The 13,106-nt window shown below is 48.9% G+C and overlaps 1 protein-coding gene across 1 annotated transcript in view; it reads left to right on the top strand.

The window, feature by feature from the left end:
- TTLL5 (tubulin tyrosine ligase like 5) overlaps positions 1-13,106 on the top strand; it is a 108,787-nt gene that overhangs the window by 16,313 nt on the left and 79,368 nt on the right. The window contains exons 7-12 of the mRNA XM_032965176.2: positions 31-113; positions 609-678; positions 10,789-10,873; positions 11,747-11,848; positions 12,076-12,167; positions 12,720-12,827. Of these exons, the coding sequence (XP_032821067.2) occupies positions 31-113; positions 609-678; positions 10,789-10,873; positions 11,747-11,848; positions 12,076-12,167; positions 12,720-12,827 (540 nt within the window). The remainder of the gene's footprint in view (positions 1-30; positions 114-608; positions 679-10,788; positions 10,874-11,746; positions 11,849-12,075; positions 12,168-12,719; positions 12,828-13,106) is intronic.

Below are 13,106 nucleotides of genomic sequence, written 5' to 3'. Positions count from 1 at the left end.
GACTTGTCTCTCCATTTGCAATTTGTGTAGCCGCCCACTCTAAAGACCGGGGGCCGTGGATTGTGAAACCAGTGGCTTCGTCACGGGGACGAGGAGTCTACCTCGTCAACAGCGTAAGTGGTGGTTGTTTTAAAAGCAGGTGCAACCCCCTCCCCACCCCAGATTTTCCTCATTACGATGGTTATACTTTCCTCTCCCCTGTCATCCGTCTCCCCCCCACCCCCCCAATTAAAATGTTCATCTTCTCCCTGACGTGGCATCCTCATTTAGTTGGGGCAGCGGACCCCTCTTCCCACCTATTACCCCTCCCCCCCTCCCACATATACGGCTCAGTTGCGTCGGGACAGTTCTCGGCGAATTTCGATTCCCGGTTTTGTGAGCCGTGTGGCGGGCTGTAACGAGCTCGCGTTTTGTTAAAATAAAAGCAAAAAAAAGCGAAAGCAGACGCAACCCAAAAAAACGCACGTCTCCTATTCGATTTATTCCCCAAATACAGCACAAATTCAAACCTCGGCAACAATGACCGCTGTTGGTGATGTCCGCCGATGTTTACGGTGGCGATAATGATCCCGACGTGTTGCCTTTTCCATCCGCCCGTTTATCTGCAGCCCAACCAGGTGACGATGGACGAGAACATCCTCGTGTCGCGATACCTGGGAAACCCTCTGCTCATTGACGGTCAGTTCCGGGCAAGGGAGGAGACCCGTTGTGCACTTAGGCTTCCCGTTTAAGCACGGCAGATGTGGGAGTAACGCCACTGTCGTTCGTACATTTCAGAGGTTGGCCGTATAACAGAGGAGTCTCAGGTGGGGGGGGGGGAGGGTAAGGCCCATTTACTGTTAGGCATAATATTGGCACCAAGCTAATCACCAAGCAGAAGATCTAAAGCCAGATGGCAATGGTGGTGATGAGACCTCAGAGCAGAGCTTTTGAGGTCAAAATCCGGCAGAAGGAAGGAAGCAGTGGTGAGTTGTGGTGGCATCAGTGGCATTGGCCACGATGACCTCGTGATCCCTAGCCAGCCAGTCAGCCAGCCTCTGAAATGATCGGAATTTATGCTTTTCGAGTGGTTTCACGTAAAGGGAGCTTTGTGGTCTGTGTTCGGAAGGGCAGTTTCTCTCACCAGAGAGCAGTCGTGCTCTGCAAACACACCCCTGCCTCCCTCCCTTCACACCAGATGCCTCACGGCCATGGCTTCTGTGTTTTATTGCAGACAAGTCACAGTGGCCACCTCCCAGACACTGTGGTTTGGAAGCGTCCGTGTTTGTCAGCGACATAGTCTAGCGGAGTTTTTTTCAACTATTGAAAGTACCAACATTGAGGAGGGCAGCCGTAGACTCGGTGTCTGATGTTTAGAATGGTTCTTTATTCCCAGCAAGTGCCCCTTGTACTGAATACATTGATTCCATTCCAAGATAAAAGTTACTGCGATTGATAAAAAAAATCCTTTGGCTCTCTTAGACAGAATACGAGTTTCCTAGGCTCGCAAAGTGACCTTTAGGTTGAATGGGGAATCTAGAAATGGGGCGGTGACATGGCCTAGGGGTGACGGGTTCGCCGCTTGTGGCAGAAGTGCACGGTTCAATCCAGTGGTTTGATCCGCCCTGGTTATTACTGTGGATCCTCTTGAAAGAGAGTCACGAGAGTCGTTGAGGCTTTCCTGGGTAAACAAGCGTAGTAATACAAATGATATACCTTTATTATCATTATCCAGGCGGCAGACATAGCCGGGCAGTGGTGGCTATGCTGCACTGAAACTCCCTTCTCGTAGGCGTCGAGGAGGTGCCATGCGCGGGCTCCCCAGAAGGCAGTACAGCAAGTCAACTAATCTCCATATGTTTCCATCTGTATGGGGATAGTGTTGCCCCCTCGCGCACGTGGGTTTGCTCCAGGTGCTCATTATTAATTGGTGGGAAACATCTTAAAATACAAACCCAATGCAGGACCATTCTAAAAGAGAGTGTGATGACTCAGTGTGGTTCTCCTGGAAAATAAGTTAATTATTATTGTCTTTAGCCATGATCAATCAACAAGTCCAATGGAAGAAATGGCAGTGACTTGCTTCTTGAAATGTGATGTGTGGAATGTCCTGCCCTTTTTTCTGAGACACTAATTCCTGGAATATATAATTTTGTTTGGCTATAGAATCCATTCTCTATTAGACGCTATTATTCGACAATTGTACTGTTATTGGCTGTTGCCACGGTATAATGGGTTAGGGCACTTTACTTGCGATCCAGAGGTCGACGGTTCGATTCAATCTCCCGGCGTGGCAATTAAAACATCGGGACAAGTTTCTTAATTCTTCAGCCTCTGACCATCCAGCAGTATGCATGGGATCACCACAGTTGGTCAATCGGCATTACGTGTGTGGTGGGGTAAAGTGTGGGTACTGCCACCTCTTCCAAGGCATCTGGCCAACGCGGAAGAGTAGACCAAACACCCTCTAGAGGGGCTCTCTAAGATATTATTCTGGCGGAGGTCCTTCCGCCATCAGTGACGTGAGCCAGCAGTTACAGGGCTGCACCTCTTATCCGTTTCATACTAATACAATCTGTTCTCCTATAACGTGGTTGTTGCATTTCTGAAGAACACCATGTTACGTAAAATTGCGTTACATATAATATTGGGTGACGCACAGTCCGCGATAACTGTTAAGATGCGTAGGTCGAACAAAGACTGAGGCACGTGGGTAGCATCGAAGAAGCATCCAGCAGCATCCCAATACCTTGTGTGATGTTGCTACGCTGAGGCGGCCATACAACCGCTTATATCTACTCGCGTGACGTAGTTCGGTTCACATCGACATCCGCGTTATGAAAAAATGCGTTCCCTAATACCTTCATCGCGTTATATCCAATTTGCGTTTTGAAAACACGCGTTACGGGAGAACAGACTGCATATGCGAAAGAGGAATTCATATCTGGCTGCCGAGATGGAGTTTGCAGGGGAGGCTGTGCTGAGGCCTCGTAGCTGTAAATCTCTTCCGAGAAATGCGGCGTTGACTGAGCGGGTTGTTTACATGGCTGGATGCGTGTGGACTGGGAACCCGTAGAGTTTCTAAATTGGGACGGTCTGCTGGTGGAACATCAACATTTTCACACCGGATGTAAACAAACAAAATAAGGAGTGCAAGACTTTCTTTATTAATGTTATCTACAAAATTACAGGATTTTTTTTTTCTTCAAATTAGATGGCTATCTAAGCTGCATAAACCCGGAATTCCTCATAAAATAATTAGGACAGGGCAATAATCTCAATTTACCCTCCTGACTTATGTCACCTGGAACTCGCAGACCCATCTCAACCTCTCCAATGTGCATGCGGGAGGGTAAAATGTTACGTTGAGGCCAATGGCGCAAAGAAAATTTGCCAAGACGAGGCGAGACAAAGAGAAAGCAATGCAACTGAGATGCGAAACGTGTGTATAAGGTGACAGCCCTTTGTCAGTCTCCTGCTGGAAGAGGGGCTCCCCAGGATGTGTGGGTCGTGGTGGCTCTGTGGCCATGCTTCACTACGCCGGTCAGTGCAGGTTCGGGAACACGGGGAGCGTAGGCGATTAGTACGACAGTGGACTCTGCTGCAGCGCCGTCTGCTCCCCACAGCCGTAGCTCCGACGGTAAATACGAGGCGAGGTCGTGGGATCAAATCGCAGCCACGAATTGTGTGACGGCTCATCAAATCGCTGGGGGGACAGATTGTTACAAGCCTACTGAATAGAAGACTGGTGCGGTGCCACCGATAGTGAGTAAGGTTGTATCTGGCTTGGATGAGCCTGCACACGTGTGTGTGTGTGTGTGTATGATTTATTAATAAAGCCAGTAACTGAGCACAGCATGGAGTGGGACAAACTGGGTCACGTGCAAGTGTGCTTTATTGCTGTCGGCACTTGGCAAGCGTTTTCACAAGCTCCGCAAAAGCCCCTGGGTTCCAGTTGACCACTTCAGTGAGCGCTGCTCTATAAAGTAAGTCTTTTGTCTCCTTTGATGTGGGGAATCCCAGCGTTTGCAGCAAGGGCTCAGTTACTCGGGGCTGGGATGGCGCGTCGATGCTTTCTGTAAATAGCGATTCTTGATCCAAACGATACGAGCATCGAACCACCTGCCCAAGAACCGATGGGCAAATAGAAAACAACTTGCAACTTAATAGTGCAGTTTCTGTATAAGATAGACCACCCTTAAAGGATATCAGCTAAAAGCTTATAATATTTCTTGAAGTGTTTATGCTTATTCTTTGGGTCTTTCGGTAAAGTCACGGAGATAGGAAAAAAAAAGCGGTCTTATCTCTCTCCCTCTCCCTCTTTTTTTTCACGTGGATATGAATTGAGTGGCAACTATAACGTGGACGTCTTGAGTTGTGAATCCAGCTGCTGGCTTCGGAGGACAAGGAGTAGGTCCCACCGGTGCCCTTGAAGGAGAGCGCTCGCAGTGGACACGAGTTCACGATACGACTGCGCTGTTCTTTGCCGTGCACCGCAGTTGCACTTGCGGCGTGTCTTTTATTTCCCATTTGTGGAGAATGCTGATTGCGCCTGGCCCTGGCCATTTCAGATACAATTGATATTGTAATGGTGGTGGTGGGGGGGGGGGGTGCAAAGCAATTCTAGCTGCTTTAAATTCCAGTTGCAAGATTAGGATACAATGAGGAAAACTACAGGGATGCCACTTGTTTTGTTCGTCAAGGTCAATAGGTCGTCACGGCCATTGCCATGGATGTCACCACACCTGCTGCATCCCTCAACTGTTACATAGTCAGCATTTGACCTTCAAGGTCCACTTATAGTATCCCGACCATGCGGCCTTTGGATGTTACCCCAGCAAACCACGAAAATGGACGGGGTGGCACATGCAAGGAGACAAACAGACGGGGAGAACGTCTTGGAAGTAAATACGCTCGACAGGTAGACTGCAACACGGAGAGGTGGACAAATCGAACAGAATAGAACAGGCAAACAGATAGACCAACACACTGTAAAAGAAACAGACAGAAGCAAATGGACATGAAAAAACACAGATGGATGTGTGGGAAAAGAGACCGATGGATAGCTGTTCAGAGAGACAGATAATGAAACAGACACAGTAAAGAATACAAGACACACATGCGGCACACAGATATAAATACTGGCAAACAGACAAACGTAATAATAGACAGGTAGAGAGATGGACGCAAGAAAAGCAAACGGAAATGACAGCGACACGCAGATATGCTGACAGGCAAAGATACACACAGAGACGCACACAGAGAGGCAGACCCAGACAGAGACGCACACAGATCGAGACGCACAGAGAGACAGAAGAGACACCCAGACAGGGAGATGATCGGTTTCACACAGCTAGACATCAAGCTGCGTGGCTTCGTATCCCTGTAGGGCAAACGCCCCCGCCCACCCCAACGCGTACAAATCACCGCGCAGGTGGCGACCGGAACATTGAAAACAACTGAGAGCACGAGGCTTTAGGGAGAGAGGAATTCCCTGCGCCCGTGCGGGCGTGAAGCCACATGAGAGGAGGGGCGTGGGAGTCGTGGTGGAACCCATTCAGACCGGGCTCGGCTTCAAAGGCGTCCACTTAAGCCGTAATAACATTTTTTGAATGTTTGGAGTAATTGTGGAAAAAAACCGGCCAGCGCCTGTGTTCTACATGGTTACGGCTTCCAAGGTGTGCCAGAGCCGGTTATTGAACCAGGCACGTTTATGAGTGAGGGTTGGATCCCTGTTTCAGGTTTTTTTAAGTAAAAAATAATAGAGTGTAACCAGTCTTTTAAGGTCTCCCATCATGCCTCTCCACCCTTCTCCACATATCACAGCAAACTGCTATGTTTCTCCGAAGCACGTCTCATAACGTGCTCATTGTTCTCAAAACCATGACTGTACTGGCTGGACGACACTTGGCGTCTGGAACTCTCTCTTACTACAAATTTGCATCATCCAAGCACCATTTATCTTCAAGCAGCAGCTTAAGTCTCTCACCTGTCCAAGCTCTCTCCTGTTCAGGCTTTACCCGTTTAGGCTCTCACATGTCCAAGCTCTCTCCTGTTCAGGCTCTTGCATGTTCAGACGTTCACCCATCGATGCTCTCACACAAACCAGCCTCTCACCCCTTCAGGGTCTCACGCGTTTAGTATCTCACCCGTTTAGTTTCTCACCTTTCAGTCTCTCACCCCTTCAGGCTTCACCCATTCAGCTCTCACCTGTTCAGGCTATCATCCGCTCTCACCTCTTTGTTCTGCCCTCGTCATGTCAGTCACAGTTTTTTATTCTAATGTTACTTCACCATGGTGGTCAGTGCAGGGTTGGTGAAGCGGTGAGGGATCCACGACCCGTTCTTGCATCGCTCACCACGTTCGTTGGCTAAATACAGGAATAAAACTTGGGTCACAGGGTTCGTAGAGCGGTGTGCTGACCCACTGCACCACCGCTCCACCCCAGGTGTTTTTCACTGTGATATAATGAAACATCGCCACGGGTTGCTGGATACCACACGACGCTATGATTGCAATGACCCGAGTTTCATTCCTGGCCATTGTGCGAAAAACAGCAGTGTCCATTTGGCTTGAGCATCTCTGTGTTTTGCTCAGCTTAAAATGAGTACCAGCTGTGTTGGTATTGTCAAGCACCAGAGAGATGAATGTGGCTGGACATGCGTGGTGCTGGCCACACCACTTCCGAGCAGCGATGTGCTTCCATCAAGAGGTGCTCGCCGATAGCATCCGTCCCAACAGTCCCTTAACTAAGGGAACGTTTGTTTCCTGTCTGAGTAATTTTTATCTATTGTACATGCTATTTATATTGCAATAAGTAAGGAGACTTGGAACATTTCTGTAACCTATGTCAGGGCGATTTCTGTGAACGTTTCCATAGAGAATGGAGCATGACCCTGGTTACCATCATCATCATCGATGGTCAATCCACTTTTGAATCGAGGTCTCCCGAAGCTGCCAGCGTCTCTCACGGTCCTGCGATGTAATCCATTCAGCACCTGCACACGACATGATTTCATCGCTCCATCTCCTTGTGTGGACATGCCCTCGGGTATATTCCAATCTTCGGGTGCCACTCCCATCATTATTCTTGACCATCAGCCATCATCTAGCGAAGTGTCTTGCCCAAGCCCACGAACCTTTCTTCACGGAGTGAATTCCTGTCTGTAACCTGCAAGCGCTCTCTAACCCATGCTCCTCTCGGTCATTCCAAGCATGCATCTCTCCATGATCCTTTGTGCACTTTGCAATTCAACTTTTTTTAATAACCACGTTACTCAACCAGCAGACCCTGGTATTCGTGTAATATTTTTTTGACTCTTGATCAATCCGTTTTGATTATGTTCAGAGTTGTCACTTTGAACATAGTGAACATAGGCCCAAAGGCCCAAAACTTAAAGCGGCCAGCAACAAACAGCACTGTCAAAGATGTAACAGATAATAATTCGGCACGTTTCTTGAATTGAGCAAGGTAATCAGCTTTGGGAAAAGTGACGATGGGCGGGAATTCCAATGTTGAGCAGTGCGAGGGAAGAAGCGGAAAGAGAAGCGTCGTGACCTGTGGTGTGGTGGTTGAACGTGGAACGGCGGGGTCAGAAACAGTCTGGCAGAGGCCGAGTTCTCGGCATGGGTGGAGGAGTCAGTGGGTGAAGTTCACGGGAACAGTAGCCATGGTAGTCGTAATATCAGTAGAGATTCAAGAGTGAAAATGTAGAAGACTAAATTATGTAACCCATTCAGTCAGTCACGCACATGTGCACTTTCTCTTTGGTTGTAGAATGCCCTTTCACCCATGAGGCAGTGATAATGATGAGAGCAGGCACACAGGTGCACGCACAGCGCCCAGGGACATCGAGCCCGTGCCCATGTTGCGGGCGAGGCATAAGTGAAAAAGGCCGTGCTGCTCGCTGGCTTTGATGAGTTTGTCAGAAAAAACTGAAACCCTACACTTTGAGAATAATAGCAAAGGGAAGAATCTAAAAGGATCGGCAACGGCAGTAATGAAGACGTGAAGCCATATGAAAGGTGAGCGGTGGGGGAGGAGGCATGGGTGCCCTAGCGGTGGTTGGCGCGCTGCGTTTTGAACCCGGCTACCTGGGTTCGATTCCTGCTCACGGCCAACACCAGTGACGACTATTTAAACGGGTCATGGACCTCCCCTAGGTCGACTCAGTGTCTAATGAGTACTTGGTGTGGTGTGTAAACATCGCCACTAGGGAGACAAATACGGTCGGTTGTGGTGCTGGTCACCCACCCCCTCGTGTACATGTGCTGGCCTTCATAGGTGCTCGCTAACAGCACTTGATTCTACAGTCTGTTAAGGCTATACGGAGGGCCTTTTTACTGGTTAGTGCATTGCCCTGTGAACCTGGCTCAAGGCAACATCGGTGACGAATATCTGAACTGCTATTGGGTCTCTTCTAGGTCGACTCAGCCTTAAATGAGTACCTCATACAGTTTTGTAGACATCAGCACTGGGGAGACCAAGGCAGCCAGGCGTGATGCAGGCCACCCACTACATCGTGTGCTGTGCCAGCCTTAATAGGTGCTCGCTTACAGAATGTTCCCCCAACAGTCAATTAAAGGCGACATGGGGAATCCTTGTCTTTGACAGTCAAAACAATTGATACAAGCCCTACTTCAAAGCCTGGCACACAGTGAGATGCAATAAACACACGCACACACGCACACGCATGGAAACTAAAATGCCCCGAAGTGATAGCTCTGTCCTAAGTCTGGTGAGATTTAAACCAAGTACTGAGAGATTGAAATGATGTTCAGAAAATTACTTCCATTTAAAGACTGACAAGAAACCACTTGGTAAAATGTGTTTGTTATGATTTTAAATGTCATACCTTGTAGCTTATGTGTATTTGGGTTAATAACTGCTTGTCACTGAGATATTAAGTGCATCTCTGTATAAGCTGATGAATTCATTGACGGGTGTGTGTATCCAGCTTTGTACATGTGTGTGTCTCCTTCTGAAAGAGTGGTGCATCTGTATATGTCTCTGTATTAGCCTGTCTTTAATGCCTGTGTATTTGTCTGGATGCGTGTCTGACGATGTGTCTGTCTGTTTCCCTGTCTGAATCATTGTCTTATCCAAATGCATGCATGCGTGTGTGTGTGCGTCTGGCAGTCTGGGGAGCGGTAGTGTAGCGGTTAACGCGCTGCGCTATGAACCCGGCAACACGAGTTCGATTCCCGCTTTCGGCCAACACCAGTGACGATTATCTGAACCGGTCCCTGGGCCTCCCCTAGGTCGACTCAGCCTCAAATGAGTACCTGGTGCGGTGTGTAAACATCGCCACTAGGGAGACAAAGGCGGTCGGGCGTGGTGCTGGCCACCCACCCCCTCGTGTACTGTTCCGGCCCTAATAGGTGCTCGCTAACAGCACTTGCCCCTACAGTCTGTTCAGGCTATATGGGGGATCATTGTTTGTCTGGCAGTCTATGTGTCATTCCCCGCCTTTGCTTGTCTGCCTGCCTGCCGGTCTGGCTGGCGAGTCGTGTGTTTGGCATTGTGACGAGTCTCTCTGTTCCAATATGTGTCAGCCTGACACAAGCCAGAAGGTCCGACAGTTTCCCCCTCTGTCTGCCCGCTTCCCTGCCCACTTCTGCGTCTTGTCTGCCGCGTGTCCGTGAGTCTGCCGCCGGGGCACTAGGGACGTGGGACTGGGTGTGTGTATGGAGCAGATGCTTTCACCCGTTACAATTAAATCGCTTAAAGTGCTCTCAGTGATAAATTGTCTAATGACAAATGATTGTGTTGGGAATGGTGCGCAAGTACAATAACACTGTGGCCTTAAAAGGAAAAATTCTATGTAAAATAGATGACGTTTTAGGCATTAGCCCTAACTTCATAGCACATAGGAAGGGAAAAGGGTCGTTGTCCAAAACGCTGTCTGTTATATTCAGTCATTAATTTTAAGACGGTTTTATAGACGAGTTTTTATTCTTTTTTTAGTTCATTTCTGTGAATCATAAATGCTGTGGCTATACCTTTATATACCAGCTCATCAGAAACTTGGGGAAATGTCAAACAATAGCATAGCCATTAATACAATTGCTTTGTTCAGATGAATAGGGAAGCTGTTGACTTAAGATTTCTCTCGTTTAGAAAATTGCTTACAGAGGAAGTGTTGCTGCAACTGCCATCCACACTGCACGTGGTTGTTGTTACCATCTGACACTGAACCCCTGTTGCACCCCATATAGAACCTTTAATCATTCCACATTTTACCTGATTTGATCTTTTTAATTTTGTTTGCACAATGTTTTAACGCCCCCTTTGAGTGGGAGTGATATTTTTTCATTTCAAATGAACCTTTAAACCCACTATTTTCCTAATACAGAACTATTGTCACATCCACTAAGAAACCCTCTTGTGAGCCGATGCAGAATCCTCGACAAATTTAATATACAGCCTCTGACTTACAAGTGCAGTACCACATTTAATGCGATGTGCTAGGATCGGTGACCATCATCTCACGACACTTTGAAGTCCCGGATTAATCACAGGCACTTGCCTGGATTCATACCCAGGATGTCAGCAGTGCAAGGCTCTGCCCTCTGACATCTGAGCCGCCGTGCCTTGTCCTGCCGACTAATGTTAGCCGTGTTAGCCGTGTGAGCCGTGCAGGCAGTGTTGGCCATTTGAGCCGTGTTAGCCGTGTGAGGTGTGCGAGCTGTGTTGTGAGCCGTGTTAGCCGTGCGAGCCATGTTTTGCGAGCCGTGTTGGGAGCCGTGTGAGCTGTGGTGCGGAGAATTGGGTGACAGCGGTGGCGGGCGGCGCGTGTCTCCTGGCAGACTTCAAGTTCGACGTGAGGCTCTATGTTCTCGTCACGTCCTACGAGCCACTCGTGATCTACCTGTACGAGGAGGGGCTCACCAGGTGAGTTGCAGCAGAATGGGGAGGCTCACTAGGTGAGAGCTGTAGACGTAGGCTCTGGCCTAGGTGAGCTGTGCGAATGGTGACATTTTTTTTGGTGTTTGTACAGCACTTTGACAGTCCGCTGCTGGATGATGGCCGTGTTGGTAGTGGGGGGGGGTTGTTTGATCCTACTTCACCACGTTGATCATTGCGAGTTGATGGACCTTGACGTACGGGAGGACTTCCAGATAAATCTCACCGCTGATGTTATCCGTGGCCGGGATTCGAACTTGGGTCGCCAGGTTCATAGCGGAACACAAACACCACTTGGGCCGCTACCCCCGATTTGTACAATTGGTGTGCAAGTCTACGGTGGTTTTCCTTTAGAGATACTGACCCTGCCCAAGGAATGTGGGATTTCTGCCCACTGGTGCAGGAGAGCCAACAGAGATGAGTGTAAGAGCACTACTTTTGCGTTCTTGACTTATATCACGAAATTTGACATTTCAAACGTTCAATGGTTACACCTGTCTGACTGGCTGGGTGACGCTGTGATAAGAGTCCCCAGCTGACAATCATCAGCTGCAAGTTCAAATCTTGGTTGATGGTTGACCCGGTTCATCATCCTAGGGTTGATCAGATGACCACCACTTATTTCAAATTCAGCAGTGTTCCTGCCACCGATAGACTGGATTCCGTCATGGTTAATGTGTAGTTTCCACCACTGACATGAGCCTCACCACAGACTCGTGTAAGTAGGTAGACAGGTTTGAGTCAGGAGACTTGAACTTGACCTTTACTGCTACAAGCACTAATGGTCAGTCTGAAAGCAAACCAACACGCTTGCGTAATGGGGCTATCGTCATTACTATTCTTATCCTTTCGTGAACGCAGGTTCGCCACGGTAAAGTATGACCGCAACTCCAAGTTCATCAAGAACCAGTTCATGCACCTGACGAACTACAGCGTCAACAAGAAAAGCCGCGACTATGTCAGGTGCGTCCGAAAGTTGGGGTGAGGTGGGTGGAGGGGGGGGCACCCATGCACGTGTGCGCATCTTCACGGTAAAACAATCACGCCACAGTGGTACAAATCACCACCCTCCTCCTGGTGGCCCTCTCGTTCGGGCCTTGGCACAGAAGCCACCAAGGCGCAGACGAGTTGCGTGGTGTGACTCAAACCCGTGGCTTTCTGTGCGGTTCTGCTGCATGGTCGGTGCGCAGCTGCGATGACCCGGAGGTGGAAGACTTCGGTAACAAGTGGAGCATGAGCGCGATGCTGCGTTGCCTCAAGCAGGATGGACACGACACCACGGGTCGGTTGACGCCCCTGTCCCCATTGGGTGGCCGGTTGCCTCCACGCGGAAAACTCCAGTTTTGGATGCTTATTCCGAGGCACGGCTCACAGTCAAAGTATCTCGCCGTGCTCAGGGCTTCATTTCGCACTGAATATTTCACGGGTCGCCAGGAGACTGGCGTAGCCATGTGACTCGTAGCCACAGCCATAAAGAGAGGTATCCTGGATGTGGTGTGCAGGTGCGGATATATTTGCCAGGTCACTGACCCGAACAGGCGTGGCTGAAATCAAGCCCTGAGCATGAAGACACGTTCATTTGGCCTTTACGAGCATTGCATTAAGATGTCTAGTTAATTGTGAAGTATGCTCAAAATAACCCCCACAATCTACACAGCATGAGAAGCTCCTCATCAAGCGGTGGATTAACAAAGGACTCTGCAAGTACGGGAGCCCATTGAAACCAACATTCTCAAGTTTTATGATGCTGATAAGCCTCGGTTATTTTGTTATTGCTCACTTGGCTGTCTGGCTCGCGCGTTTCGTCGTAGCTGTTGCTGTTGTTTTCGAACAGCCCTGATGGCGCGGATTGAAGACCTCATTGTGAAGACGATCCTGTCGGTGGAGCAGACCATCGCCTCGTCTGTGCGCATGTTTGTGCCGCACAGAGGCAATTGCTTCGGTATGAACTTCTGCTCTTCCACCGTCGCACACTGCCCCTTTAGTGCCCCACATTTCCCAGGCGCTTTCCCTGAACGTGGCCAAGCAGCACGTCACGATTTGTCTCTTACCTTGTCCCCAATCGCGATTTGACGAATTATTATTACTCGGATGCACGCATTGATGCAAGAGTCACAGTTCTAGTAATTTTATTAATCCTGAAGGAATGATGGGCTTGGGTGTATTATTATATAAAACTAAAACATGAGATCAAATAAAACATCACTTCTATACCCAGGAG

This window comes from Petromyzon marinus, chromosome 33, assembly GCF_048934315.1.
Source record: "Petromyzon marinus isolate PM22_M1 ecotype Great Lakes invasive population chromosome 33, UKy_Petmar_22M1.pri1.0, whole genome shotgun sequence".
Lineage (NCBI taxonomy): Eukaryota > Metazoa > Chordata > Hyperoartia > Petromyzontiformes > Petromyzontidae > Petromyzon > Petromyzon marinus.
The sequence above is the reverse complement of the archived record's forward strand: the minus strand, read 5'-3'. Positions and strand labels throughout refer to the sequence as shown.